At 36.1% G+C, this 27,316-nt stretch overlaps 1 protein-coding gene across 1 annotated transcript in view; it reads right to left on the reverse strand.

Annotated features, from left to right (window-relative positions):
* The window catches only part of LOC106883370 (uncharacterized), a 232,059-nt gene that overhangs the window by 102,223 nt on the left and 102,520 nt on the right, over positions 1-27,316 (reverse strand). Inside the window, exon 4 of the mRNA XM_014934362.3 lies at positions 20,863-21,866. Within this exon, the coding sequence (XP_014789848.1) occupies positions 20,863-21,866 (1,004 nt within the window). The remainder of the gene's footprint in view (positions 1-20,862; positions 21,867-27,316) is intronic.

Consider the following 27,316-nt stretch of genomic DNA (forward strand, 5'->3'; position numbering starts at 1 on the left):
GCGATATACACACGTCGCACATACCTATCATTAACACAGTAAAGAAATGTGCACGCACTTTAAAAACACTCACAGTCACGACGTTTGATTAACGCAAAAAAAAAAAACGATATTATGTGAAAATAAATTGGATCCAGTATGGATTTTATTATTTCAGTCTCGAACCTCAAATTTATATAACACAGTCGGCATCATCACAAAATACACCGCATACTTATGTATAGAAAGAAAAATCATCAAAATAAGTAGTTTTTTTAGACATATAACAGTTTAACGTTTTAAAACATTTCACAGCAAACACAGCCACAGACAGTACACACAGTACACACATAACCTTGGAAACATGTCGTAAGCTGTCACGTATTGCTTTTGGTTTTTATGCAATTACCAGCAGACATAGACATTCTTGCGCTCTTTCACACCTTGGACCAGTGGAATACCGGGCATATTTCAGCTGGAGGGAGAAAGGACTGCATTATTACTAGGCCGGTAATTTCCGTCTGAGTAGAATGGAGGAAATGATAAACTTGGTCGGTCTAGGAATCAACCCACTGACTTTATGATTGAGACTCCAGCATTGAAATGACTCGGCTATGTGTCTTTAATTAAATCGGTTATATAAATGCAACCATAAGGCATAAAGTGAATAAGTTTACAACACATCCTCTGCATAACATGGAAAAATTAACGAAAAAGCACACAACTTCTAAACGTCAAAATCTTAAATGAAAGTATATAACTTTAAAGCTTAACCAAGGCGAATAAGGAAAGATTATATCGTTGAAAAAATAATATTTGAATGATTTACAGCTTAATCGATCTTTTCTACAGCATTCTGACGCAGGCGAGATAGAAATAAGATCACATACACATAAGTCATACCGCCGTAAATGACTTCATTCCAAAACAATGTCCAAGGATGCAAGAGAGTGGGAAGGAATGACAACTTTCCATCTTACTAATAAGTGATCCTGTACCTGACTTGCTTAAAAAATATCCCAATGTCCTTCAAATAACAACCTGAGGAAGAACGATATATTGGACAATGTAATCTCTAATATAAATATAAGAACTGTGCATATGTGGAATTGTCTAAAAGGAATTGATGGGGAAGGGGGACAAACTGAAGTGGTTACATATCATGATAAATATACATATCACCAGACTATGAAACTGAGCAAAGATTTCCAAGTGTTCAGCATGTAATACTTATTATTTCTGTTATCCAGCTTTTCCTCGTAAGATGTATTCAAAAAGGAGACATGCAAATACATTCACGTACATTCGCACACACACACACACACGTGAGCGCGCGTGCGCATACTCATAGACTCGTAGATAAATACTATAGAAACAGAACTAGCATGTAGAAAAAAAGTGTTAGATACAAATGTAGTCTGAGGTATTTTTATATCGTGGTTTCACTTTATGTCACCTTAGCGTCGTGCACTATAACAGTGCGATATACAGTACCATGGAACGGAGTAGACATCAATTGTCTCCTTTTGATGTATTCCTAAATACTCTGCCAACGACTGTAACCAATCCAAAACAACTCTCAACTAACTACAACAACTTTTCAATAATTTTCTGCGATTCCACGAACTCACAAGCGATACCTTACAACTTCCTGCGATTTCCCATCTCCCGTTCTCAGTCACACACGCTGTTACTTATACGAGTTCGGCTAGTCCATTCTCACTGATGTATACATTTATAACAGGTATATATATTCTGAAATGTATACATGCACATACAATATATACAAATACATACATTCACACAAATTTCTATTTATACACACACATATATGTAATAAAGAAAAAAATGGTTAATACTTTCGAATATATACTATAAGTTAAATTATATTTTATACCTTTATAAACACTTTGCCAAGACACTTCGGTCCCATGGGAACTTATGTGCAACATTTTTCCATCCTGCATTCGTGTTTACACTGTCTCGAATTCAATTTAAATTAAATTTTACAATCGCAACTTTTAACCATTTTTCTGTATCATACGCTTACTTATATTAGTAAGGTGTTAGTTTATCAAATCATAATAGCATAATAGCATTGAGAATTTCGCTGTATAAATTTTGTGAGAAAATAATGAAAGAAAAAAGAAAAAAAAACATGAAATTACTTTAGATAGCTTTATACAGCTTGGAGTTAGATACTACGAATTATTGGATGCTGCTTGTAGCAAGGGAGATGCGTATAAATAAGAGAGAAGGTGAGTGACACTGAAGACATTAATATCAGTGGAGACAGTTTGCCGGTTCACGTTCGTGCAAATGTTAGCGCGGTCACTGGATTTAGAACAGGTTTGTGGTTAGTGATGCTCGGTGGATGCTTCCTGTTTGTAACATATTTAATTTAACTATAAATACATGTGTGTGTGTGTGTATGTGTGTGTGTGTGAGAGAGAGAGAGGGAGAGAGGGAAAGGGAGAGGGAGAAAAGGAGTGCGAAACAAGCAGTTTTAGATAAATTAGCTCTCTATAGGTTATACTTAATCTACATACATTGTTGATAGGCAAATTAGCAAAACGTATGATGGCATAGATAGCTCACTGCATCCCTCTTTCTGTGTGTATGTGTGTGTGTGTGTGTGTGTGTGTGTGTGTGTGTGTGTATGTATGTATGTATGTATGTATGTATATACAGAGTGCGGTGAATAAACTGTCGTCAAAGTTACACAAAAATGAAAATAACACTGACAACCTATTCTAACAGATATATTTACCAAAATTACATTAAAATATCTTGACAACCGATGATGGTGTGCTTACGTACCCGTAATTTAGCAGTTCGGCAAAAGTGACCGACAGAATAGTACTAGGCTTCTTGACCCAGGGGAAAAATACCTCTTCTGAGCACTTGATGAGTAAGATGAATGGAGGCATAACGTCACCATCACCAGTAATCATTCCAAACACCATGATGTTGACTGGATGCTTGAATTTTATCACTGTCGGTACATGTCTCGAGATATACTATCCTCAGATTGACATCCAAACAATCTGAAATATTCATATTGGAGCTTCCGGCGCAAATGCCAAGTGGTACAACATATTTCAAATTTCTGGCAGAGTAAATTGCATCATTGTGAGGATTTTCTCACAGAGGTTGCCCAACTGACACTACTATACTGTGTAGTCGACAAAATAAAAAAAACAAACAAACAATACGTATGCACGAAATTAAAAATATGAAATCGAGACCATTTCCCATCACACCCCCTCTGTGTGTGTATATATATATATATATATATATATATATATATATATATATATATATATATATATAAAACAGAAATGACCTGATGTTCTCCACAGGAAGAATAACGGAGCACCTCACCACAAAGTTCAAAAAGTATATATATATATATATATATATATATATATATATATAGAGAGAGAGAGAGAGAGAGATTTATATACACATACACACACGCACAAAAATTAGAAGGAGGCACACAACACATTTCACAAGATTTACATATATTATTATTTCAAACAGTTTGATCGGCTCTATGTGCCTTAAAGTTTCGTAAGCTCGTTACGGGAAACTAGGTCGTCAGGCTCAGGAGGTTGCCGAATCTGAGAATTAGCAGCTAGGTTCTTGTAACCATCCTACGAAAGATTAAGTTGTATGGAGTCTAATAAAATTGCTTGAAATAATAATAATAATAATAATAATAATAATAATAATAATAATAATGATAACAGGCGGCTGGATGTGACAGCGGCTGGATGTGACAGCGGCTGGACGTGTTCTTCGCAGCTCTAACCTGTCAGCAGCTGAAGACACAGAAACACTAATACAACCCAGCAAGCCAACTGAAAAATAACTCTAAAAGATTGGAATATCTACAGTTTTCTGTGAGTATTTTGAATTTCCATCAAAATGAGTTTAGGAACTTACATATCTACATCTTTGGATATACAAACCAACACCACAAAATATTTAGAAACTTTAATATACTCTTTTACTCTTTTACTCTTTTATTTGTTTCAGTCATTTGACTGCGGCCATGCTGGAGCACCACCTGTAGTCGAGCAAATCGACCCCGGGACTTACTCTTTGTAAGCCTAGTATTTATTCTATCGGTCTCTTTTGCCGAACTGCTAAGTGACGGGGACATAAACACACCAGCATAGGTTGTCAAGCAATGCTAGGGGGACAAACACAGACATACAAACACACACACATAAACATATATATATATATATACATATATACGACGGGCTTCTTTCAGTTTCCGTCTACTAAATCCACTCACAAGGCTTTGGTGGGCCCGAGGCTATAGTAGAAGGCACTTGCTCAAGGTGCCACGCAGTGGGACTGAACCCGAACCATGTGGTTGGTAAGCAAGCTACTTACCACACAGCCACTCCTGCGCCTCCAATTTTGTGTGAACATTTTGTCTTCCCTTCTTCCCTGACTAACAGAATATGTAAACATGCCTTTTATTGTAACAATACAATTAAATGCACGATAAAAATATTAACGAAGTATACATACTGCACAACGACAAAAACTGTAAACCACAGCAAAACTTTTAAGAAGAAAAGAAAAATTCCAAAAGAAAAAGAAAAAGAAATTCAGAAATTAAAAAAACCAACGGGGTGAACATCTCTGCCTCCTACTATTCCCAAAGACTGGAATATCTACAATTTCCTGTGAATATTTTAAATCTCCCTCAAAATAAAATAAGTTATGAAACTTACATACCTACAGCTTTCGAACACAGAAACGATCATATTAAAAAAAAACAAAAAACTTTTAATATCTACGACTACTGTGTGAATACTTATACTTTCCGCTCCCCTTGTGTATTCGAAAATGTAAGCAACATCCTCCTTTTTATTCTAAGAACACTACCATTTCCGTCTGTGCGGTCATACAAAAAACTATATTTAGTTAATCTTAAAACTTTACTATCTACAACTTGTTTTCTATTCTTTTTCACTCTCCTTAAGTATTCGAAAATGTAAACATCCTTTTCATTGCAAAAGTCCCACTGTATTCTCCAACTGGATAGACAAACGAACATCTCAAGAAAAGTTAAAATCTTTAATATATTACCCAAATACGTAAACACACCTTTTATTGCAACAACACAATTGAATTCAGAAATTCAAAAATTCATCGACGTGAATATCAGTATATATATATATATATATATATATATATATATATATATATATATATATATATATATATATATATATATATATTATTAACAGAAAAGTCCAGTGTAATCCATGGATAGGAGAGGTGCAGCTAAAGTGTACAAGAGTAGAAAGTTCAGGTAGAAAATCCAGGTAGAATAGTCCGAAGTGTAGACGGTGTAGAAAATCCAAGAAAAGTTCGTTGGGTAATGAGAGGAGACAGTATCAACTGGTACAACCACGGGAGCGTATAATATGTGTGGAGAATTCACAAAAAAAAAACTTTTCTTTTCATTTTGACTCTTCGTTTTGACTCTATGTTTTGGGATCACTACTTTATTATCTCCCCTTCTTCCTAGCTTTCCCGTGTGACTCTCTTCTGGTGTTCGCCATGATAGATCGCTAGCCACAACACATTCTTTATTTTCTCTCCCTCCTTCTTTCACTGGAAGAGCGTAAGCTCGAAACGTTAAAGACTTTTTCACTTCCCGAGCGTTAAACTAATACATGTGTTTGTTGTCTACACTACCTGCCTTCGTCTTTTGTTTTTTATGAATTGTCCCCTTATATTGTTTTTTCTTCCAGTAATTACATATAGAACATGTTGAATTGCTTCTTCTCAAGGCAGCGCTCTCAGTGGTCAGTGCCTACTGGTAGTAGTAAACACATTTGACCTCAGCTGAACCAAAGGGTGCGAAAATTCCTTTGTTTCTATGGCTGACCTCCCCGCCATCTACCGAATCTCTTTATATGATCTATTCACCAAACTGTTACCCAACTAGTTCCTCAAACAATAGTAGTGGTGGTGATGGTGATAATGATAAAAATAAAATTGATGATAATATGCTACAGCTGCTAATGCTAAATAGTACTAACACTACAATAATACAATGGCTACTATTATGATTGCACAGAAATCTGAGACCCAACTTTACCACTACACCTACCCCTGCTACTGTTGCTATTGCTGCAACCACTACTGCTACTACATATAACAACAATAATATCAAAGATATCAGTCATGATGATGATGATAATAATAATAATAATAATAATAATAATAATAATAATAATAATAATAATAATAATAATAATAATAATAATAATTATTATTATTATTATTATTATAATGGAAGGAAACGGGTGGAGCCTCTTCCTTCTCCTCATGGGCTGATTAATGATACATCTAGTGATGGTGTCACAATAAAAACTGGTAACTGCGCAACCTGATAATCACTACCTCACATGAGTGCTAATGAAAAAATAAAATATAGTGAATAACGGCGGTAATGAAACTGAAGCCAATTATGGTGACAGTAGTACACCCAGTAGGCTCAGAGATTCTGGTCCGGCTCCAAGCTGTCGATATCTAGAAAGGGACCACCACACACGGCGTAGATGCAGCAAGCAAATTAATGCTGAGGTCATGGAGTGTTACTACTTGAGCAGCCCAGTAGATGAAAATGGTGCTCAACTTAGGGGTTACCGACAGCGCATGTATGATCATTGGAAAGAAAAGGGAGTGTTTTATCTAACACAACAGAGACTATGTGATCAAGCTAGAGCAATAAGAAAAAATTGTTGGTTCACAGTAGTGGAGCTCGAAGCTATCAAAAGACGGGTCATGGAAAATAGTAGCAGAGATAACGTTGAAAATACAGTTCTAACTAAGAGGCTTAGACATGCTCACGATGGAAATATCTGTGTTAGATCGAAAATAGAAAGGGGAGCTTAAAAGCGAACAAAAATACGGGGCGCTGAAGAGGAAGTATAATATTGAAAGAAAGGGTCTGAAAGTAGTAGTGGAGGAACTGAAACAGCGCTTCGTTGCAAAGTAAGCAAATATGCTAAGATACTACCAAAGAATGAAGGGTTACCACCAGAATAGGTTATTCAGAGTAGTTCAGAAGATATTCTATGAAGAAATAAATGGAGAGTGTACAGATGAAAAGTTGATACCAGATAACATTGAAAGTGAAAGGTTTTGGAGTGACATCTGGAGCAAAAACAAGGAGCACAAGAAGGATGCTGAATGGTTGCAAGAACTGAAACAAACAGTAGTCTGTCCTAAACAGGCAAAACTAGTCATTTCAGTTAGGGAAGTGAAGAAAATCAGCAAAAAAAATGAGAAAATGGAAGGCCCCGGGACTAGATAGAATTCAAGGCTACTGGATCAAAAGATTTGGTGAATGTCATGCACAAATAGCTGCGCAACTCAACACCTTGTTAAATGCCGACTAAGTAACACCAGAGTGGCTGACAATGGGTAGGACAGTGTTTTACCTGAAAAACATCGAAAAATGCAATACGGTAGACAATTACAGGCCGATATCCTGTTGGCCACTTATGTGGAAGTTATTGACTGGAATACTCGCAGAGTCAATGTACGAACATCTGAAAAATAAATGGAGTCCTGCCACATGATCAGAAGGGTTGCAAGCATAAGTGCAGAGGTACTAAAGATCAACTCCTGATAGACAAAACTGTACTTAGAAGAGGAAATGCAACTTAGACATGTCATGGATCGACTATCGTAAGGCGTACGATATGATCCCACATTCTTGGATTATGGAGTGTATGAACCTATTTGTTATTGCATCGAATGTTGAGCGATTGCTTGGAAAAAGTATGGCGAATTGGAGGATGGACCTGCCAGCATATGGAAGAAGTTTAGGGACAGTAGAAATTAGGAGGGGCATCTTCCAAGGGGACTTCCTGTCTGAACTGATCTTTGTACTGTGCTTGATACCACTAACACTGATTCTGAGGAAAGCAAATGCTGGGTATAAATTCAAAAGTCACTAACTAAAAGTCAGCCATTTGTTATTCATGGATGACTTCAAACTGTACGGTAAAGAGGAATCCCAATTCAGTTCCCTCGTTGTATTCCTTCAGTGATGATATCAGAATGAAGTTCGGATTGAGAAAGTATTGTTTGTTAGTCTTCAAGAGAGGCAAAATCAAATGTATGGACGGGCTAACGATACAATCGGGGGAGGTTATGAAGCAGATAGAAGAGACGGTCTATAGGTACTTAGGGATTTTGGAAATGGATAAAGTGATAGAGAAAGAAATGACAGAAAAATTTAAGGTGGAGTACTTGCGCAGACTGAAACTGATCCTTATGTTGAAATGAAACGGACGGAATAATATCGAATCTATCAACACCTGGACATTCACTCCTTAGATATGGAGAAGTGGTTATCGCATGGACAGTTCACGAACTAAACAGCTTAAACAGAGAGAACAAGGAAGTTGCTAACTAGATATGGGTCACTCCACAACACAGCAGAAAGTGATAAGTGCAGAATCTGTTGACAAAGCAGTGAAATCGTATGGCATATTTACCAGCCAATGTACGCCACTAGCCCGGAAGGAATACAAGAGACGCCACAACAATATAGCCAGGCTTGTCTATTGGACACTTTGCAATAAATATGGACTTGACAGAGCAAAAAATTGGTACGACCACAAACTTGAAGGCATCGTCGAAAATAGAAATGCAAAGATCCTATGGGATTTTATGATTCAGTCCGATCATGAGCTAGAGAATAGGAAGCCGGACATAGTCTTTATTGAGAAAGAAAACAAGCTATGCTGGATCATAGATATAGCTTGCCCAGCTGATAACAAGGTATGCGATAAGGAAGGAACGTCGAGAGATATGACATGTTAGCTTGGGAAGATAATCAGTTGTGGTCGATGCAAAACGTAGCAGTAGTACCAATAATTGTCGGAGCCCTGGGAACAATGAGCAAAAATCTTGAGAAGTATGTGGAAGAAATAGGGGCTGCAATAAGGGTGGATCACTTGCAGAAAACAGCACTGCTTGGAACCGGTGGAATACTCCGGAAGAGGCTCGAAAAATAAGAGGTGTTACCTTAGTTCACTGGTAGTGAACAGCTGACACTGTAATACATCTCCAGCGTTAGAAGCTGTGCAAAGGCAATAATAATAATAATAATAATAATAATAATAATAATAATAATAATAATAATAATAATAAAAATCCTGATGCAGTACAAGGCGGTGGCTCTCGTGGTTTTTGATCTTAACTGATTGGAAGAGTCATCATGTACATTGTTCTGTCTTGGTATAAAAGATGGGCTACAGAAAACATTCTGCTCAATACCACATATTTGCTTGTCAGTTGTTTGACCTTAACCAGTTGAACATGTCTTTTGGTGGCTGACGATATGTGAATCTCTGATCACGTGCAGAAGTAGTAGGGAAGCATCATAGTTATGTGTTGAGAGAAAGTCTTTGGGATTCGAGTAATCCACATCTGAAAACATGGGTATTTCGCTCATGTGTTGCATGTGCCTGGTGTACCCTTTTCACATGGGTAGTCATGATGGGTATACTGGTCTTCGTATATTTTACAACAATGTCACTTTGATGGCATGCACTGTTTTCTCAGTCAACAACAACAACAACAACAACAACAACAACAACAACAACAACAACAACAACAACAACAATAATAATAATAATAATAATAATAATAATAATAATAATAATAATAATAATAATAATAATAATAATAATACGAAGATCTGAACGTGCAAAACAATCTGACAACAGAAATAAACGAACCGGCACCCTACGAAAACGATGACCGTCAAAATAAAGGACCGGACGTTGTTCCTCATGTCCCGGAAACAAAACCAAAACGGCATAAATGGACACGTGAGGAATACATTTCGATACTATACGCCTATTTCACAGCAGTGCTCTACCCAAAAAAACGAAAACGCAACAACACATACATATAAAATATGGAAGAAAAATAATGTAAATATAGACCTCGATAAAACAATGAACCCTAACAAACTAGCTAACATAAGAAGATATATTCTAAAAGCAAAAAAAATATCAGAAATAGAAATAGAACAATTGAAAGGAAAAATACATCAGGAAAATCTAGATAGTAGTCACACAGCAATGCCAAATAATAATATAAACACTGAGATAGCAAAACACGAGGACAAACGTAACATTTCCGGCAAAAACGAAGTAAACAAAAAACAACAAACCCAGACCGTAGAGATGTATAATAGTGTACAAAAAGCACCAATCCAGAACACCACAGACAAACATATGAATGAAAAGGAAGGCAAAACAAATCTAAAGCCTGGGAATAACGAAGGGAAACCTAATAATTACGATACTATAAAAAATGAGAATAACCAAAGAACTGAAAACCACAGATCTTAGAATGGACCACAGATTATATCTCCCAAAAATCAAAATAGACAATAAAACAACATCAATAATAAATAGCATAAACCTGGCCGTCACGGAACTAACAACCACAGAAACAACAGGCAATATCACTGAGCTAAATGACATAATATATGCGGCAGCCACTGCAGCCACAAAAGAAGCAGGATACTCACTCAAACCCATCCGAACAGGAGTTCTACCACCCAAACAGACCTTGTGGATAAATAACATCCAGAACAAAATTAAAAAAAAGACAAAAGATTTATCGATTCTCAACGAAATTAGTAAACAATCAACACAACTAAGTAACAAGAAGAAAACAAAAATACTGTACAAATACAGCATTACAGAAAAAGACTTACCTGAGGCAAAAGAAAAACTAAAGCAAGACATCCTTGCCAAAGCACAAAGGATCCACCGGTATGAGAAACGCCAACGTTTCTTTGAACAAAACAAACAGTTCAAATCCAACCCCAAAAAACTCTACCAAGAACTGGGTAAAAATAAAATAGACATTACTGCAGCACCAACAGCAGAAGAACTAGAGAAATTCTGGAAACAAATATGGTCGGTGAAGCAACAACCCCAGAAAAGGAACATTAAAACAACGAACTTAGCACCTGAGCAACTCTGGGCTCCTATAACAACTGAAGAGATCACCCAGACACTGTAAAGACTAAGCAACTGGAAGGCACCTGGACACGACAAGATCCCCAGTTTCTGGTTAAAACACATGCCAGGAATGCATAAAAAACTGGCAGAAAACTTTAACAACATACTAGCAGAGCCAGAGACAATGCCTGAATGGCTCACAAAAGGAAAAACCATCTTAATCCCCAAATCCACAGAAACGGAGAAACCACAAAACTATAGACCTATAACCTGTCTCCCTACGATCTACAAAGCCTTTACTGCAATAATATCGCAGAGATTGAGTAAACACCTGGAAAATAACAACCTGTTTCCAGAAGAGCAGAAGGGATGCTGCAAGGGCTCATACGGCTGTAAAGATCAATTATTGATCAATAAAGCCATAACTGAAGACAGCCGCAGAAAGAAGAAAGGCCTCAGTATGGCCTGGCTGGACTACCAAAAGGCCTTCGACAGTGTTCCCCACACGTGGATTCTGGAAACGCTAGCCATAAACAAGGTGGCACCAATTATTATAAAATACATATGAACAAATGGCAAACAGTGCTACAGCTCGAAACAAAAGAGGGACTTGTGAAAACGAAAGCCATCCCCATTAGAAGAGGAATATTCCAGGGAGACACGCTCTCTCCACTCCTGTTCTGCCTGATTGCTAAATAGAACTGGATGCGGTTACAAATGCTACGGAAAAACAGTCAGCCACCTTCTATATATAGATGACCTAAAATTATATGCCAAAAACGACAAAGAGCTAGAAACACTACTACAGACAATACACGGCTTTACCAAGGAAATAGATATGAAATTCGGATTAGAAAAATGTGCCAAAGCAACCCTGAAAAGAGGAAAATTAGTTAAAAGTAGCAATATAACACTAGATAAAGCCAATGAAATAAGAGAACTAGACGAAAGCCAACCATACAAGTATTAAGGAGTCAATGAACTAGATAGGATACAACATACACAAATGAAAGAAAAAATAAAGAAAGAGTACTATAGACGAGTTAGATCAATACTAAAAACAGAGCTCAATGCTAAAAACAAGATAAAGGGTATCAACACTTTAGCTGTCCCAGTTATAAGCTACAGCTACAACATCCTTAACTGAACACTAAACGAACTATGTAAAATAGACAGGAAAACAAGAAAAATAATGACAGGATATAGGATGCACCACCCAAAATCTGACATAGAAAGGCTATATATACAACGCACAGAATGTGACAGGGGTCTTATACAGCTAGAAAACTATTATAAAATAACCACCACAGGACTGCAAAAATACCTACTCCAAAAGCAAGGGAAACTAATACAAATAGCCACAAAACACGAGCAAAACAAAAAGCTGTTTTCAGTATTTAAGGAAGCTGACAAATACAAACAAGAAATCAATCTACCTAACAAATACGAAGAAGAAGAAGAAGAAACAACAAAAGCTATAAAACAAATGAAATCCAAACTAAAACTAGAACAGCAACGAACCATGATAAAACGATGGCAAGAAAAGCCCCTACATGGTAAATACTGGGCTAAACTAAATGCGAAAGAAATAGACAGAGAAAAATCCCAGCAATGGCTGAGAAGCTCAGGACTCAAAGCAGAGACTGAAGGATTTTTAATTGCTGCACAAGACCAAAGCCTCCCCATCAGAAATTACCAAAAACACATAGTGAAAAGAAATATAACAAGTAACTGTAGAATATGTGGAGATGGACAAGAAACAATAAATCATATTATCTCTGGCTGCCCAGTCCTGGCTAAGAAAGAATATATTCTCAGACACGACAGAGCTGGGACCTATATACACTGGAAGCTATGCCTACACTATGGAATAACAACAGAAAAAAGATGGTATAAACACACGCCAGAAAAGGTCACAGAAAACGAGAAAGCAACCATACTCTGGGATATGCCAATACACACAGATAGAGAAATTAAGGCAAATAGACCAGATATAGTTGTCAAAGATCATGAAGGAAAAAATGCTTTCTAATTGATGTATCAATACCAGCAGATGACAACGTTTCTCTAAAAGAAATGGAAAAACTTTCAAAATACAAAGACCTGGAAATAGAGATAACTCGAATGTGGAGTCTAAAAACAGAAACAATTCCTATCATAATAGGTGCCTTAGGTATAACAAAAAAATATTCCGACAAATACATAACAAAAACACCAGGACTTACAAATATATATAACATACAGAAAATTGCACTACTGGGTACTGCACACATTCTACGCAAAACACTTTCAATACAGTAAACATATGAGCACCACAACAAACCACAGCACATACCCAAGGCCCACAGAGCTGCGCTCGGTAGTGAAGTGAAAGCACGTTATAAAAATAAAACTACTGAACAATAATAATAATAAGAAGAAGAAGAAGAAGACGTAGAAACAGTACCAGGCAGTGGCTCTCACGGCTTCTGATCTTAACTGATTAGAAATTTTATCATGTACATATCGTGACTTGGTATAAAAGATGATCTACTACGAATATTCTGCTCAATACCACAGGTTTGCTTGTCAGTTGTTTGACCTTAAATAGTTGAGGATGTCCTTTGGTGGCTGATGGTATGTGCATCTTTGATCACGGGCAGAAGTAGTGGGGAAGCATCATAGTCATGTGTTGAGGGGAATTCTTCGGGGTTTGAGTAATTCACCTCCATATACATGGGTATTTCGCTCAATATCCTTAAAAAACCCTTATTCAGGGACCTTTTGCGTGGGCTACTCAAGTTGAAGAAAATTCTAATTGGGCCCCATCACCAAGTTCATGCGCTGTTTACCTTCATGAAATCACCATATCGCGCACATATGGTTGCGATGCATGTGCCTGGTGTACCCTTATCGACGGGTAGCCATGATGGGTAAAGTGGGCTTCGTATATCTTATCCCAGTGTCACTCTGAGTGCCTGTTCTACTCTCACATTCAATAATAATAATAATAATAATAATAATATGTTTGCGTGCATGTGTATGTGTGTGTATGTGTATGTGTGTGTGTGTCAGTGTCTGTGCTTGGGTGAGTTTCCGTACGTTAGTCAATTGTATGCGTGTAGCAATATATATTTTATTCATCAATTCGGAACTTGTATTCCTATTAATTATGAAATACCTGACATTTTACCGATTCTTTTCATCGCAGTGTTCTAAAAGAAAAACCAAAACCCAACAACATCATGAACAACGACAACAATAACAAAAACAACAACAAAGAATGATTTTTTATGTACCCAGTTTCACATTCATATTTTCTAATTTAATCAACTAAGCCTCTCAAATTCTAGAATAACACGTCTGACGTTGCTCCTATCAGAAATCAACATTCATTTTCATATATATATATATACATACGATTTCTAGTTGTTTACTTTTCGAAGTTTCTTTATTGATTCTTCTAGTTTTAATCCTGTATTCCGCATTTGCTATACGTTTCTTATATTTACAGTTACACATATCCTTTTCGGGCTATAACTTATTCCTTACCGGAGGGTGTTAAAAACTCCCTGGCTTTAAGTATATCGCGAAAGGCCTGGTTAGAGGCCCAACCTTCTACGTTCTTTTACATGTCTTAGAAAAACTGAAGGACTGCTGCAATAAGTGTGTGAATCTGAGAGCTGAATATGTTAAATAAAATCATAATTTAATATTATAATCTTTCTATAAGTGAACTATTGCAAACATTTTACATCACGACGACGACATTACATTTTTTTACATGAGTGTGTATGCGCCTGTCAATGTGTGTGTGTTTGTGCGTTCGTTACGTACGTTAGGCAGATGACTAACTATATGTGTGTGAGTGTATGTGAGTGTGTATGTGTTTGTCAGTATACATACATTTTTGTGACGACTGACACACGTACACACACATACACACGCACATCTAAAGATAGAGACAGGCATACAGAGGGACAGAGATAGGCTCTTGGTGTGCGTAAATATATGTCTGTGTGTGTCGTTTGTACATGTATGTGACTGTATCACCCAAAAGTGAAACATACCAATTTTGAAAGAGTTTAGTTTAGTTGCAGCCTGGATTTTGAACGAACAACAGCGTACACTTTGAAGTACCACTGTTTGGATTTTCATTTTCATCATGGAGAGTTGCTGTTCAAATTGCATTAGCGATTATCATTACTTATGTGCTGAAATATTATTCTGGTTATTATAACCATCATGGAGATTCGGCTGATTAAACAACACTCACAACACTCGTAAGTATATCTGTAGAAATGAATGTTATTCTGGTTATTAGAACAAATTCGAAAACTTAGGCGAAGTAGAATGCTAGAACGGCTCTTTCATGACATTTACAGACATGTTATCCTAGTACTTATAAGCAGTTTGAAGATAATGCTTTTTTAAAAATTCTACAGTTCTTTTCGTATTCCTGCTATGCTGCTTTAACAATGTTAGCATTCAACGCCTCCCAAACTTTTTACTGCGTTAATCAGTATTTATTCTTCAGTTATAATTTTATACAGTTAAAATATATAGTAAGTAATGTCGAATTAATTTATGTCTTGCGTCATATATCTTTTAGCAAATGTTTTAAATTAATTAATGTTCACAACAGCAACATATTCCTTTGTACACACTTTGTTCAGCGTTCGTTTAAAAACTTTAAAATAATAAATTATTTTTGCATCAAAAATTGAATTATACCTTCTGCATTTTCTTGGAGCTTGACTTTCTTCACTATGACAGTCAGCCATGAATTTTATAACATTTAGTACATGTTCCAAATTAATGTTGACTTCCTTTTCTTGGCTTACATAGTAATGGTAATTTTTGCTTAATTGGTTTCCGCGCCCGTTGCGTTTATAGTAAACTATAGTAAGAGACATTTTACACCCATTTAATGAGCCCACATCTAATGGAGTAGCTATCCTCATGAAAATCGTGATATTGTCCCCATGAAAATCGTGATATTGTCATTCGCGCTCGAGATAATAACCTTAAACGTGTTTTAGAGACTCATCCCTTTAATGATGCTCTTCAGCATCTTCTTATTTTGCAGAATGGATAAGATGGATATCATTTCAATATTGCACAGATTGAACCTGCAACAGGAGAGCCAATTACAAACAGAAAGGTATCGTCAAATGACTTCTAATCTTACCAACTGCTGTTAAGACTAGAACAATCAAATCAATTAAACATGTATCCTGATCTATTTCAGCAATACCTGGTTCATATGTATGCTAAAGTTGAGAATCAGCGTCTCCTCTACATTCGTAACAGTTAAAAAAAGTTAAGCGCTAAAAATTATGTACATCTCGAAGATGCTCTGAGGACAGATGGTGATATTCAAAACATGGAACAACTTATAATCATCACATCATCATTCATAAGTGGTCCTCAATATATGCACCTACGAACACAAGATGCTATGGCATATGTCAAGACACATGGAAAGGCAGATTTTTTTGTCACATTGTCCTGCAATCGTAAATTGGAGGAAATAAAATCTAACCTTTTAGTGTTGCATCATCTGCTTTGCAGCTACCCTCCTCAATAGGGGAAGAACTGCTCGTTCCATATTCAAACTCCCTCTAAACCTTGGAATGAAAGAATCTCTGCAGTTCTCCAACAAACTTGCCTCATTGTTTGGGATTAGTGCACTGTCACATCGGGGAGCTCCAGAGGTATTTGATCGTACCCCACAAGACATAAAAAACAATAGTACGCTCATGGGAAGAGTAACAGTTATTCTTGCCGCAGATTTTCTTCAAACGTGGTCGGGTATCCTCAAAGGATCAAAAGGTGATGAGGTCAACGCATGCTTCAAAAAATTGTACATTTGGAGACATGTGAAAAAAACTTCACCTTACAAGCAACATCAGGGTACTTCTACAAGGTGATCATACGAGCTTCTTAAGATTGGTAATGGGATATTAACATTCAACTCAAGACTTCGGTTACATGAAATGACATGCGGTCAAACGATACTTTCTCTTAGGGATCTTATGGATAAAGTATTTCCTAATTTATCTGTCAATTACACTGATGTAAACTGTCTATGTGAAAGAACTAGACTAGCTCCAACTAATAAAATGTTTGATAAACTCAATCATGAACATCTTCAAAAGTTAACAGATACACCAGATATGACTTTTGATCAACTGACAACAGTCGATGAAGACCAGGTTATTAAATAGCCTGTTGAATTTCTGAACACAATCAAACCCACTGGGATGCCATCGCATATCTTGACACTAAAACTAGGTGCTCCCATTATGGTGCTTATGAATCTCACCTGTGTAATGGAACTCGCTTAATTGTTACTTCCATGAAGCCCCATCTACTACAGGCAACAATCATAACAGATAGTCACAAAGAAGAAAATGTATTTATTCCAAAAATTTCTCTCATACCTACAGATGTTCCATTTGAATTTAAGGCGCTTCAGTTTCCAGTCAAACTAAGTTTTGGTATTTCAATTAACAAATCTCAAGATCAGTCCCTCGAAGTAGTTGCACTTGATCTCTCTACTACATGCTTCTCCCATGACCAACTCTATGCTGCTTGCTCGTGAGTTGGAAGCAGCAACAATGTATTCATTTCGACATCAAAAAAAAAAAAAAATACACGATGAATGTTGTTTACCCTGAGGTGTTTCAGCATTGACAGATTTTCCGTTCGAAATTCTATTATCATTACAATTTGGACATTTTAAAATAAAATATAGATATTTTGAAATAATTATGAGAATATATTTTTGTTTCTATTGAATACTAATCTGAATAAGAACAGCAGGTACTCAGGGAACGCCGGTTCACCCACCTAGTATATATATATATTACGAAACCGGTATGCTTTTAAATCTCTTTAACAACTCACAATAATGACTTTTATTACCTTTATTCCTACCTCAGTTCATCTAATTGTATATATCTATCGTTACTTTTCATAAAAAGCCTTAACTTTTTTTGATTTCCAATGTGTATTTTCACTTATTTTTCTGCTTACTTTCCTCTTACATTTCCACGTGTAGTTTCTATTTTGTTTTTGTAACATATTTCCACTATATATATATATATATATATATATATATATATGTGTGTGTGTGTGTGTGTGTGTGTGTGTGTGTGTGTGTGTGTGTGTGTGTGTGTGTGTGTGTATGTGTGTATAAAGTTTTCTCTCGTAAGCATTCGCATGATATAAAAGATAAAAGTTATAATACTCGAAAATTTCTGCGTACTTAATTCTGCTGACATTTTCCCCCTTGTCACTGTACCTGCAGTCCTCTGTGTAGTTGGCCTTTGGCAGACCAACATACAATTGTCTCTGCGCAAATACGTCAGTTGGGAAAAAACAAACTTCTTTTATTCAATGATTGACATTACGATCTATTGACTGTCTTTGCGAAAGCCATTCGAACACGGAGCTCTAATCGAATAAGTTTGAGTGGCAGATGGGTTTTAGATGGTTTCAGTTTAATTCGAGGCATAATGACATGTTTTCCATTCTGTAATAAGATAGACTTCAACCATGCGTTCATGTAAATTGATTCTATAAATTCTTGTTCCATTTCAAAGTTCACTGGTCTCGTTTAAATTTCTTAGTAGCGTTACATAGACTTTCTCAAGTTCACAATATGGGATGGACAGGACATTCCACCTAATTTACAGCTGCCAAAGAATTCCATAACCTCGACTCGTTATCTGGATATATCGTCTCCATCATCACAAGAATCACTGTTTTTGTGACTGTTTTTCAGTTTTTCATCAAATATGAAAATACATTTCTCTTTTGGAGAATCAATAACAATAGTATTGATCTGGCGTGTGAAGTTTACAGGAGCCAACAAGGTGTTAAAAACCTGAAAAATAGCTTCATTTCATTCGATAAAATCCATTTGGAAACGCAATGTATATATATATATATATATATATATATATATATATATACGTAAAATTTAAAATTAATAATAAAAGGGTAAAATTAAATTAATTAATTAATAATTTTAACAAGTAGCTCGGTACGTTAAAATAACCTTTATAGGGAAAATTATACAAATATTCTATTATTATATACATAATTATAATTAGGGACAGCTAATTGCCTCATCATATACCGAATTTAGAAATAGGAGTTAAAAATTCCTTTTCTACTATTTTAAGAATCTTCACGACAGTATCACGCTATTTTACGTAGGCAAAGAGAAAAACAATGAATCAACACGACTCCGATTAGCCACAGACGCGTTTCGAAATTAAAGTGTTTTTAATGTAGCACTTCCAATTATAAAATTTGAAAGTGCTAGGGTTAAATATGCACACGATCGAGCGACATCGTGCAACAGATATCCAACCAACACATCCAAAATTTACACAGCCGAATGTAAATACACTATTCATCTCTTGTACTCACGTATATGTATGTACGTATGTATTTTCAATATATATATATATATATATATATATATATATATATATATATATATATATATATATATATATATATATATATATATATATATATATGTATGTACATATATATATATATATATATACATATATATATTACAAGTATGCATATCAATCTATCTATCTATCTATCTATCTATCTATCTATCTATCTATCTATCTATCTATCTATCTATCTATGTGTGTGTATAGATAGATAGATAGATATAGATATATATATATATACATGTTTGTGTGCAAGGTGAATGTATATACTTATACATGTGTGTAAACTTGGATCACCATATGTTTTGACACTACAGATTAGTTGTATTTTCTTCACAATGGGAGATAAAAAAATTTACTGTCGTGACTACCCCACTTATACAAGTACAACACTGCACAACAAAAACATACTGAAATCTTTTACTTGAGAAATTGAAACATGAACTTCTATTTTAACATTATCCCAATAGAAACATAAAACACACAAACATTGCTCTTGCATTTGAGATGAAACACTATAAAATAAGAATTAATGCTGCAAAGAAAGTAACTAATCTGTTTTAGGTCATAGTTAAACGGAACATATAACAAAAGAATTGTATCAAATATTGACCGATGTGATAGAAACATTTTTTATAATTGAAGAAGTTCGAATATCAGCAGAAAGGTAAAAATAAAAACATTTTCATATGATTTTACAAGGAATGATCTAATTTAAAGGAGTGGAATTCGCTTTCATGCTCAACATTTGATTAAGCAGGTGCAAGTACAGAGATAAAATCCGAGAAAACTGTGTTCGTTATACATTTTTCCCCAGATGAATTACTATTATAGTAGTTATTTTACTTTGCTTTATAGAGAAATAAGTCTCATTGGAAGCAAATTCATAGCGGCTGTGTTGTTGCTAGTGGTCTTCGAAAGTAGCTCTACTCTTCTCTAAGTCATAGTTATGTGTTATTAAATTAGATTCTATTATTGTATTTCTTAATTTTCTTTCTGATAGGCATTTCTATAACGATATTCAATAAGTTTTAATTGCGCGTTTCGCGTTTTCGTAAAACTCTTTGAAAGGAAGCAGAATGTTATAAAATGTGAAGTAGGCATTTCCATGGTTCAATGGCTTACTAATAGAAAAAAACATGCTAAGTGAGTATTATAAAAAAACGATGCTAAGCAAATATATTGCAGATACGATATAGTTTTTAAAATATTACAAGAAAGAAAACGAAGTCCACTTGTTCAATATCATACAGGTGTGGTACGATGATGTTAATTATTTTGCAGCTGTGACAAGCAATGTGTATTCATATTGTTTTGCTTGAGGTATAGATGACAACAGGTGAAATGTTGAGAAAGCAAAATAAGGACATAAAACTTACCTTTTGAATGTAAATTATCTCGAAATGAAACCGTAGCTAAGTTGAGCGAATCAGTAAGGGATGTATTTTTTATGGAACAAGTTGCGTCAATGCTTCTACGGGGATATTGTCCACTGGAAGGCTCTTTCTTCTCTACATACTCTGACAAAATGTTTTCGTCGACCTGGCGTACTTCAATACATCGGTAGGGATATAATTCACTGAAGGCACGCCTTATCCTACTCCATTTTTGGGACTTTTCTTCGCAATTTAAGGAATTCTTTAAATTATGGCATTTGTATATGCGGCTACAATTTGCATCATTGTATTCCTCAAGGGGAGATCTATTACATTGATTTAACGGTGAATTGTCCTCATCTTGTGATGACTGATTATCGGAGAGGGAGACATTTTCACATCCAGAATGTATATTAAGATGTGTTTTGGAAGGACAGTTTTTCTTTTTTTTCGGAGTTTCAGGTGATATATCAATATGGTATGTCTTATTTCTGTGAAGGCTACTCGTGTGTGACTTCAAATAATCCATGGCTGACTGCTTCCATATTCTAAATGAAGATTTCCCAGACACTTCGCGTGACTTATTTTCGTGGTCTTTATTAGTTTTCGAATGTTTATATGGAGAAAGTTCATTTGAATCAATACCTTTCGAGTCTGTATCATATACACTCGGATTAAAAGTCACAGCTATGTCCCAAGGGTCATCGTTTTCTGTATTATATTTTTCTAATATTATTTGAGGGGAACTTAAAAAGTCATCTGTTGAATTTTTACGCAGGCTTTTTTTCTCATCAATATTTAAGTTTTTCGCGCGTTTTTTCAAAGACGTAAACTTCCTTTGGTGCGTGGGTGTGGCACCAGTTGAAACTGATTCAATACATTCAATCACATTAGGGATATGGTGAAGATTTTCTTCTTTTTCCTCTTGTGTTCTACCATGAGATGAATTGTGATTTGCACACCTCTGATATTTACATTCAAAACCCTTTGACAATGTCCCTGAAAGACTATAAAAATCAATATAATTAAAATAAGAAATAAATAAACATAGATTACAATTATGCATATAATGAAAATGCACACACACACACACAAACACACAAACACACATACACACTCATACAAACACACGCACACACACAATGTATATGTGCATGCATGTACGTAGGTTGCTATTCAGTTTATTTAAGATATCTTGCCAATAAAGAGCCGGTTTCTAACCTAGGTCCAAAGCTCCTTCATTAGAATGTATGTATGTATGTATTTTATTATTCAATTCCCACCATACTCACCCGGTGCCAGCAATCGGAAACTTTGTCTCTGCGAAAGGCTGCATATTCTCCACCAACCTGAAGTATCTATGGACAGGAAATACAAGCTATCCTATTGCTGCCATCTTAGATACGCCTTCTTGGTGAACGTCAAAAACACTGACTGCTGACAACTCAGATATGCCACCTTAAAATTGACTGCACCTCAACACTGGCTGTTCCACAACAAAAGACAGGGTACCTAACCACCGATGCTTACGCAGACACAGGCTGACCTTAAACAAAATGCATCCCTTGTAATCCCACCATGTCCATCCTCATATACGTGTGCTCACACACACATGCTCACGCGCGCATACATCTGTGTGCGCATGATTTTCCTTCCTTCCTTCCTTCCTTCCTTCATTCCTTCCTTTCTTCCTTCCTTCCTTCATTCCTTCCTTTCTTCCTTCCTTCCTTCCTTCCTTTACCCCACCTAACACAACCAATCATTCAACACTAATAACACCAAACCTCAATACAACGCCAAATACTACCCCGTTTCACTGTTGTAACCACCGTGTCATACATCTGTCATGCTCGCAAACACAAATACTAAAAGCATGAACATCTATGTAAACACACAAGTGCACATCAGATGAAAATACATAGCAGATACACACGTATACATATTAGATACCCACATCGACGCACTCATACATTTGGTATACACACACACACATACATACACACCCTCACACACTTACCTTCAAAGACGAACCAGACAGCAAGGTTCCACCAGATTCCTGTCCAGCCACTCTTTCAAAGAAATTCTCCTCTTAAATGCATGTGGTACCGCTGGAATGTCAGTCTTTATTCTAACAACATCCTGTAACCCACTTTGACCAACCACAGCCCTGTCTCCGGTAGTCATCTTAGACTTGCTGTTTCTCTCCATTTGGTTAATTAGGCCCCCACGATCTAGGTTCCTGTAAGAAGCTTTCGAAACTTTAAATCGCATGGACCGAATGAAACTGCTTTAAATAATTATACTAATAATGGTTTTAAATGTTGGCAAATGGCCAGCGATTTCAGAGTGAGTGAACGTAAAACGATTTCATCGACTCCGGTGCTCAAAGTAAAATACAAAACGCAAACTCGACCTTGGCGGAATTTGAACTCAGAAGTTAAAGACAGACGAAATGCCGCTATCCGGATTCTGCGTAGATCTCTGAACAGTTCAGTTCGGGTGGGGCACTACTCAACCGGAGACAGGGTAGGTTCCAAGATAAATGAAGTGCAAATTACCTGTCTTTTTCTGTCTAATCTGTTTTACGCGACTGACCGATGCCCACCCTGCGCTTGTAAAGAAAATATTTACAAAATTCCAGCCTATATCAGGAAATGCATATCGGAAACTACACTAGCTGGTCTATACACTCAACCGTTCTTACTCCTTAGATGACGAAATATTTTTAAGGCTTCACAAGGCAACTGATTTCTTCAGGCTTCCTGCTTTTCTTGTAATGGTCCAACGTGGCATCACAAGATGAACAAAAGTTGCTGTGTACGCATTTTTCGTGTAAAATTTATGTAAGCTGCTCGAAAACACACCGCCAGTGAAGTGAACGGTGGGTACATGGTCTGCAATATCTGCGGACGTGTATGTTCATCAAGAGTTGGGCTCAGAGGTCACTAGCGGAGCAACAAGTGTAAAGAATAAATTTGTCGGAGTGCACAATGCTTTTAATGGTTAGTGATGGTCTTCTTTACAAGTGGACAGCCATCATCATGTATGTATGCAGGTATGTGTACATATGTGTACGCAAGTTTGAGTGAGTGTGTTTATATATATGTATGTATGTTTAACATTCATTAGCATGGTACCGAGAAAACTTTGCAAGTATCACTTAGAACTTTGAAGCATCTTTGCATTTGCAGGAAATGCACCGAATTTTGCCATTTTTGTGCCGCATAAGAAGTTAGCCTGCTGGAATAATAATAATTGCGATATAAAACAAATAAAAATATAGATACAAATATCATGCCTGTTTTCTACCTCCTACAAGCATAAGCATTCCCCGTTTATTTACAATGATACTGTTATTCTTCTATGTCTGTTTCGTCTGTAGAAAGATATTGGCGAAAAGATATTGGCAAATAATAGCAGAAAGATATTGGCAAAAACAAGGCTTTTCCAAACTGTCTCGAAGTTGTGCTGCCATCTTTCTTACTAGATTCTCTTCTTTCAAAATAATAGATCTTGCAACACGCGGTTTTTATCTCACTCCTTATCTCGAAACACTTCCGTAATTCGCTTTGCTCTTATCTATACTTATTGGAGCCTTCATTTACATTTTCTAACACTAGACTCTTGACATTAAGAGATTAGTTAACTCACAACTACTTCTTTTTATGAAAGTTCAACGTATAAATTCAGCATTCGTCTCTATTACACTCTATTTCTATCTCATCTTCCCTGTCTTAATCCAGTTTTTTTATACTTTGTCTTTTCCAATCAGTCGTTCCTACAAGCAGAACTCAGAATAGCTGCTCAACTCGCGTGATTCAGTAGCCATGTTTCTTTCAGATCATATCTTCTACTCATTTAAATGTGGCACTCCTCCCTTTATTTCACTTCCAATTTTCTGATCTCACGGTCACCACTTTATTTTGCTTATTATCCATTTGTTTTTGCATGAAATCTACTCGTGATATTGGTTTCAAATTTTGGCAGAGACTAGAAGTTCTGGGATTGGGGGTGGGGCGTAAATAGATTACATCAACCCCAGCACTCAACCGATACTTATTTTTCATCCAAAAGGATGAAAGGCGACGTTGTCGTCGGCAGAATTTGAACTCATAATTTAAAAACAAACGGAATGCTGCTAAGCATTTTGCCCGGCGCGCTTAACGATTCAGTCAGTTCGCCGCGTTAAATCTACTTATAATATTATTCTACTTCTTAAGGCAGTGAACTGTCAGAACCATGAGCACACCGGGAAAAATGCTTAACGGCCTTTGGTCCGTCTTTACGTTTTGAGATCCATTTTTCACCAAGGCGTCTTTGCCTTTTATCCTTCCGGAATCGATAGAATACTGCTGGTCTTGCGCCTAAATTTGAAACCAATATTATCCTACTTCTTCCATTTTATTGTTTTTATTGTCAATAACTCATAATCTATTTCCAATATATTGTCGTTTCCTTTCTTTCTTTCCTAAATATTTTCCAAAGCCTCTCCATTGGACCTTCTTTTCATTTTATCACGTGTTTTGATAAGATTTTCTTTGTTTATTACTGACACAAGTTTCCAAATCAGTGTTAATCTTAACTTTGATCTAACGAAATCACACTTATTGATAAATTCTGTTGTTTTTCTAACACTTCTCGCCAACCGTAATAACTTTCATAACACCATAAATGATTTGACACGTGCAGTCTCTATGGTCGTTCCTTTCGACTTTTACATGTATTCACACATTTCCTCAAGCGCACCTATTAATCAAGTTATACTCGGTCATTTGTACTTTAAGTATCACTGTGTGTAACTATGCATGCATTATGGTCTTTCATGTGCCACTGTTTGCATGCTCACTCGAAATATTTGCTTTTAGTTTATTAGTCAACATTGTAAGATAGTCAAAGAAAGAGAGACAATGTTCGACCATTTCAAGCAGTCCCCAGTAAATGAAATGAAAACAGCTGACACTTAGCCTGAACATCTACGGAACAATGTCTATAGGAAAACGCATAGACAGGAAGATAATCGAGGCCCGGCTGAAATGTTTCCAGTAAAGTAATCTTCATTAGACGTTGAAACTAAATGATAAAGTAAAAGTGGGCGGGATATTTGGCCTATCGGAGAAGATGTTGATGTCATTACAATATTTACAGCTTCTAATCGCCTGGAATTTGCCATATAACTTATTTTTGTCTCAGTTTTCTTCTCTAGTTTTTGGAGAATATAGCAAGCTATTTTGAATGTTAGTGGAAGTTTATAATCTTCTTGAAGGTGATAGTCATATCATCGTAATTTTCTTCATAATAGTATTAAATTTCTTTGTTGTGTCGCTGACATCTATAACTGTTTTGTATTTAACAATTTTCGACAACATAATGCTTTTCACATTCTATCATTCTAAGTACCTTGAGTCCTAACTACCCCTTCATTTCATCTTCAACACACACATTGACACATCTAGGCGTGTATGTGTATGTATGTGCGCACGCGTACGTGTGTGTGAGTGTGTGTGTGTGTGTATCATTCATCTTTAGTCCTTGCTTTAGTCCTTGAACTGTGCCCATGTTGGAGCACCTCCTTGAAGTGTTCAATCGAACAGTTCTAACCCAGTACTCTAGTACTACTATCATCCCTTTGCCGAACCATTAACTTACAGGGGCATATTGAAGGTGGGTAAGCATAAACAAAAAGACACACAGACATGCATATACGCGCGCGCATACACATGCATACATACAGAGAGACAGACATATAAATACATATATACACATGCATACATATGCATATATACAACGGGCTTCCAAGCAGTTTCTGTCTATCAAATTCACTCGCAACGTATTAATCGGCCCGAGGTTCATTCCCACACTGTGAGAATGAACTCGAAACCAAGCGGCTGTAAAGCGAGTTTCATAACCACACAGACTTACCTGCACCTATTACTGTTTTATTTTTTTATACTCTATTATTGTTTTGAAAAAAAACTATTATGGAAAAATAGTTTAAGATTGTTGATCATGTTCCTGGAGTTTAGTATGTATTCTTTCTCATCATTCACACATTTTTTTTACACCATTTCCAAAAAACTGGATATGATCAATTTTAAGTCACATTGAAACAATGTGTCGCATATTTGGATAGATTACGCTGTTCATAATGTGCATATTTAAATTTCGCTTATGAGATAAATTATGGAACTGATTGCTAACTGCCCGTTTTCAATTCATTTGTCTGGTGATGCGAGGTAGCATCTGAAGATTTTTAGGCACACCGAAACATGGAAATGAGATAAGTGGGTTACTTTACAGCGGTTGATAATTCTATTCCAGAATTGCTTTAAACTAATAAGGAGGGAATATATTTGATGGTAAATACAGGTTTCTCTGAAAGCTGTCTTCTTTCTAGTGTTTATTACGTAGTCACAATGCAAGTGTGACGGAATTATCTGAGAATTTGTTAAATTAAATT

Source organism: Octopus bimaculoides, chromosome 2 (assembly GCF_046866305.1).
Source record: "Octopus bimaculoides isolate indiv1 chromosome 2, ASM4686630v1, whole genome shotgun sequence".
Lineage (NCBI taxonomy): Eukaryota > Metazoa > Mollusca > Cephalopoda > Octopoda > Octopodidae > Octopus > Octopus bimaculoides.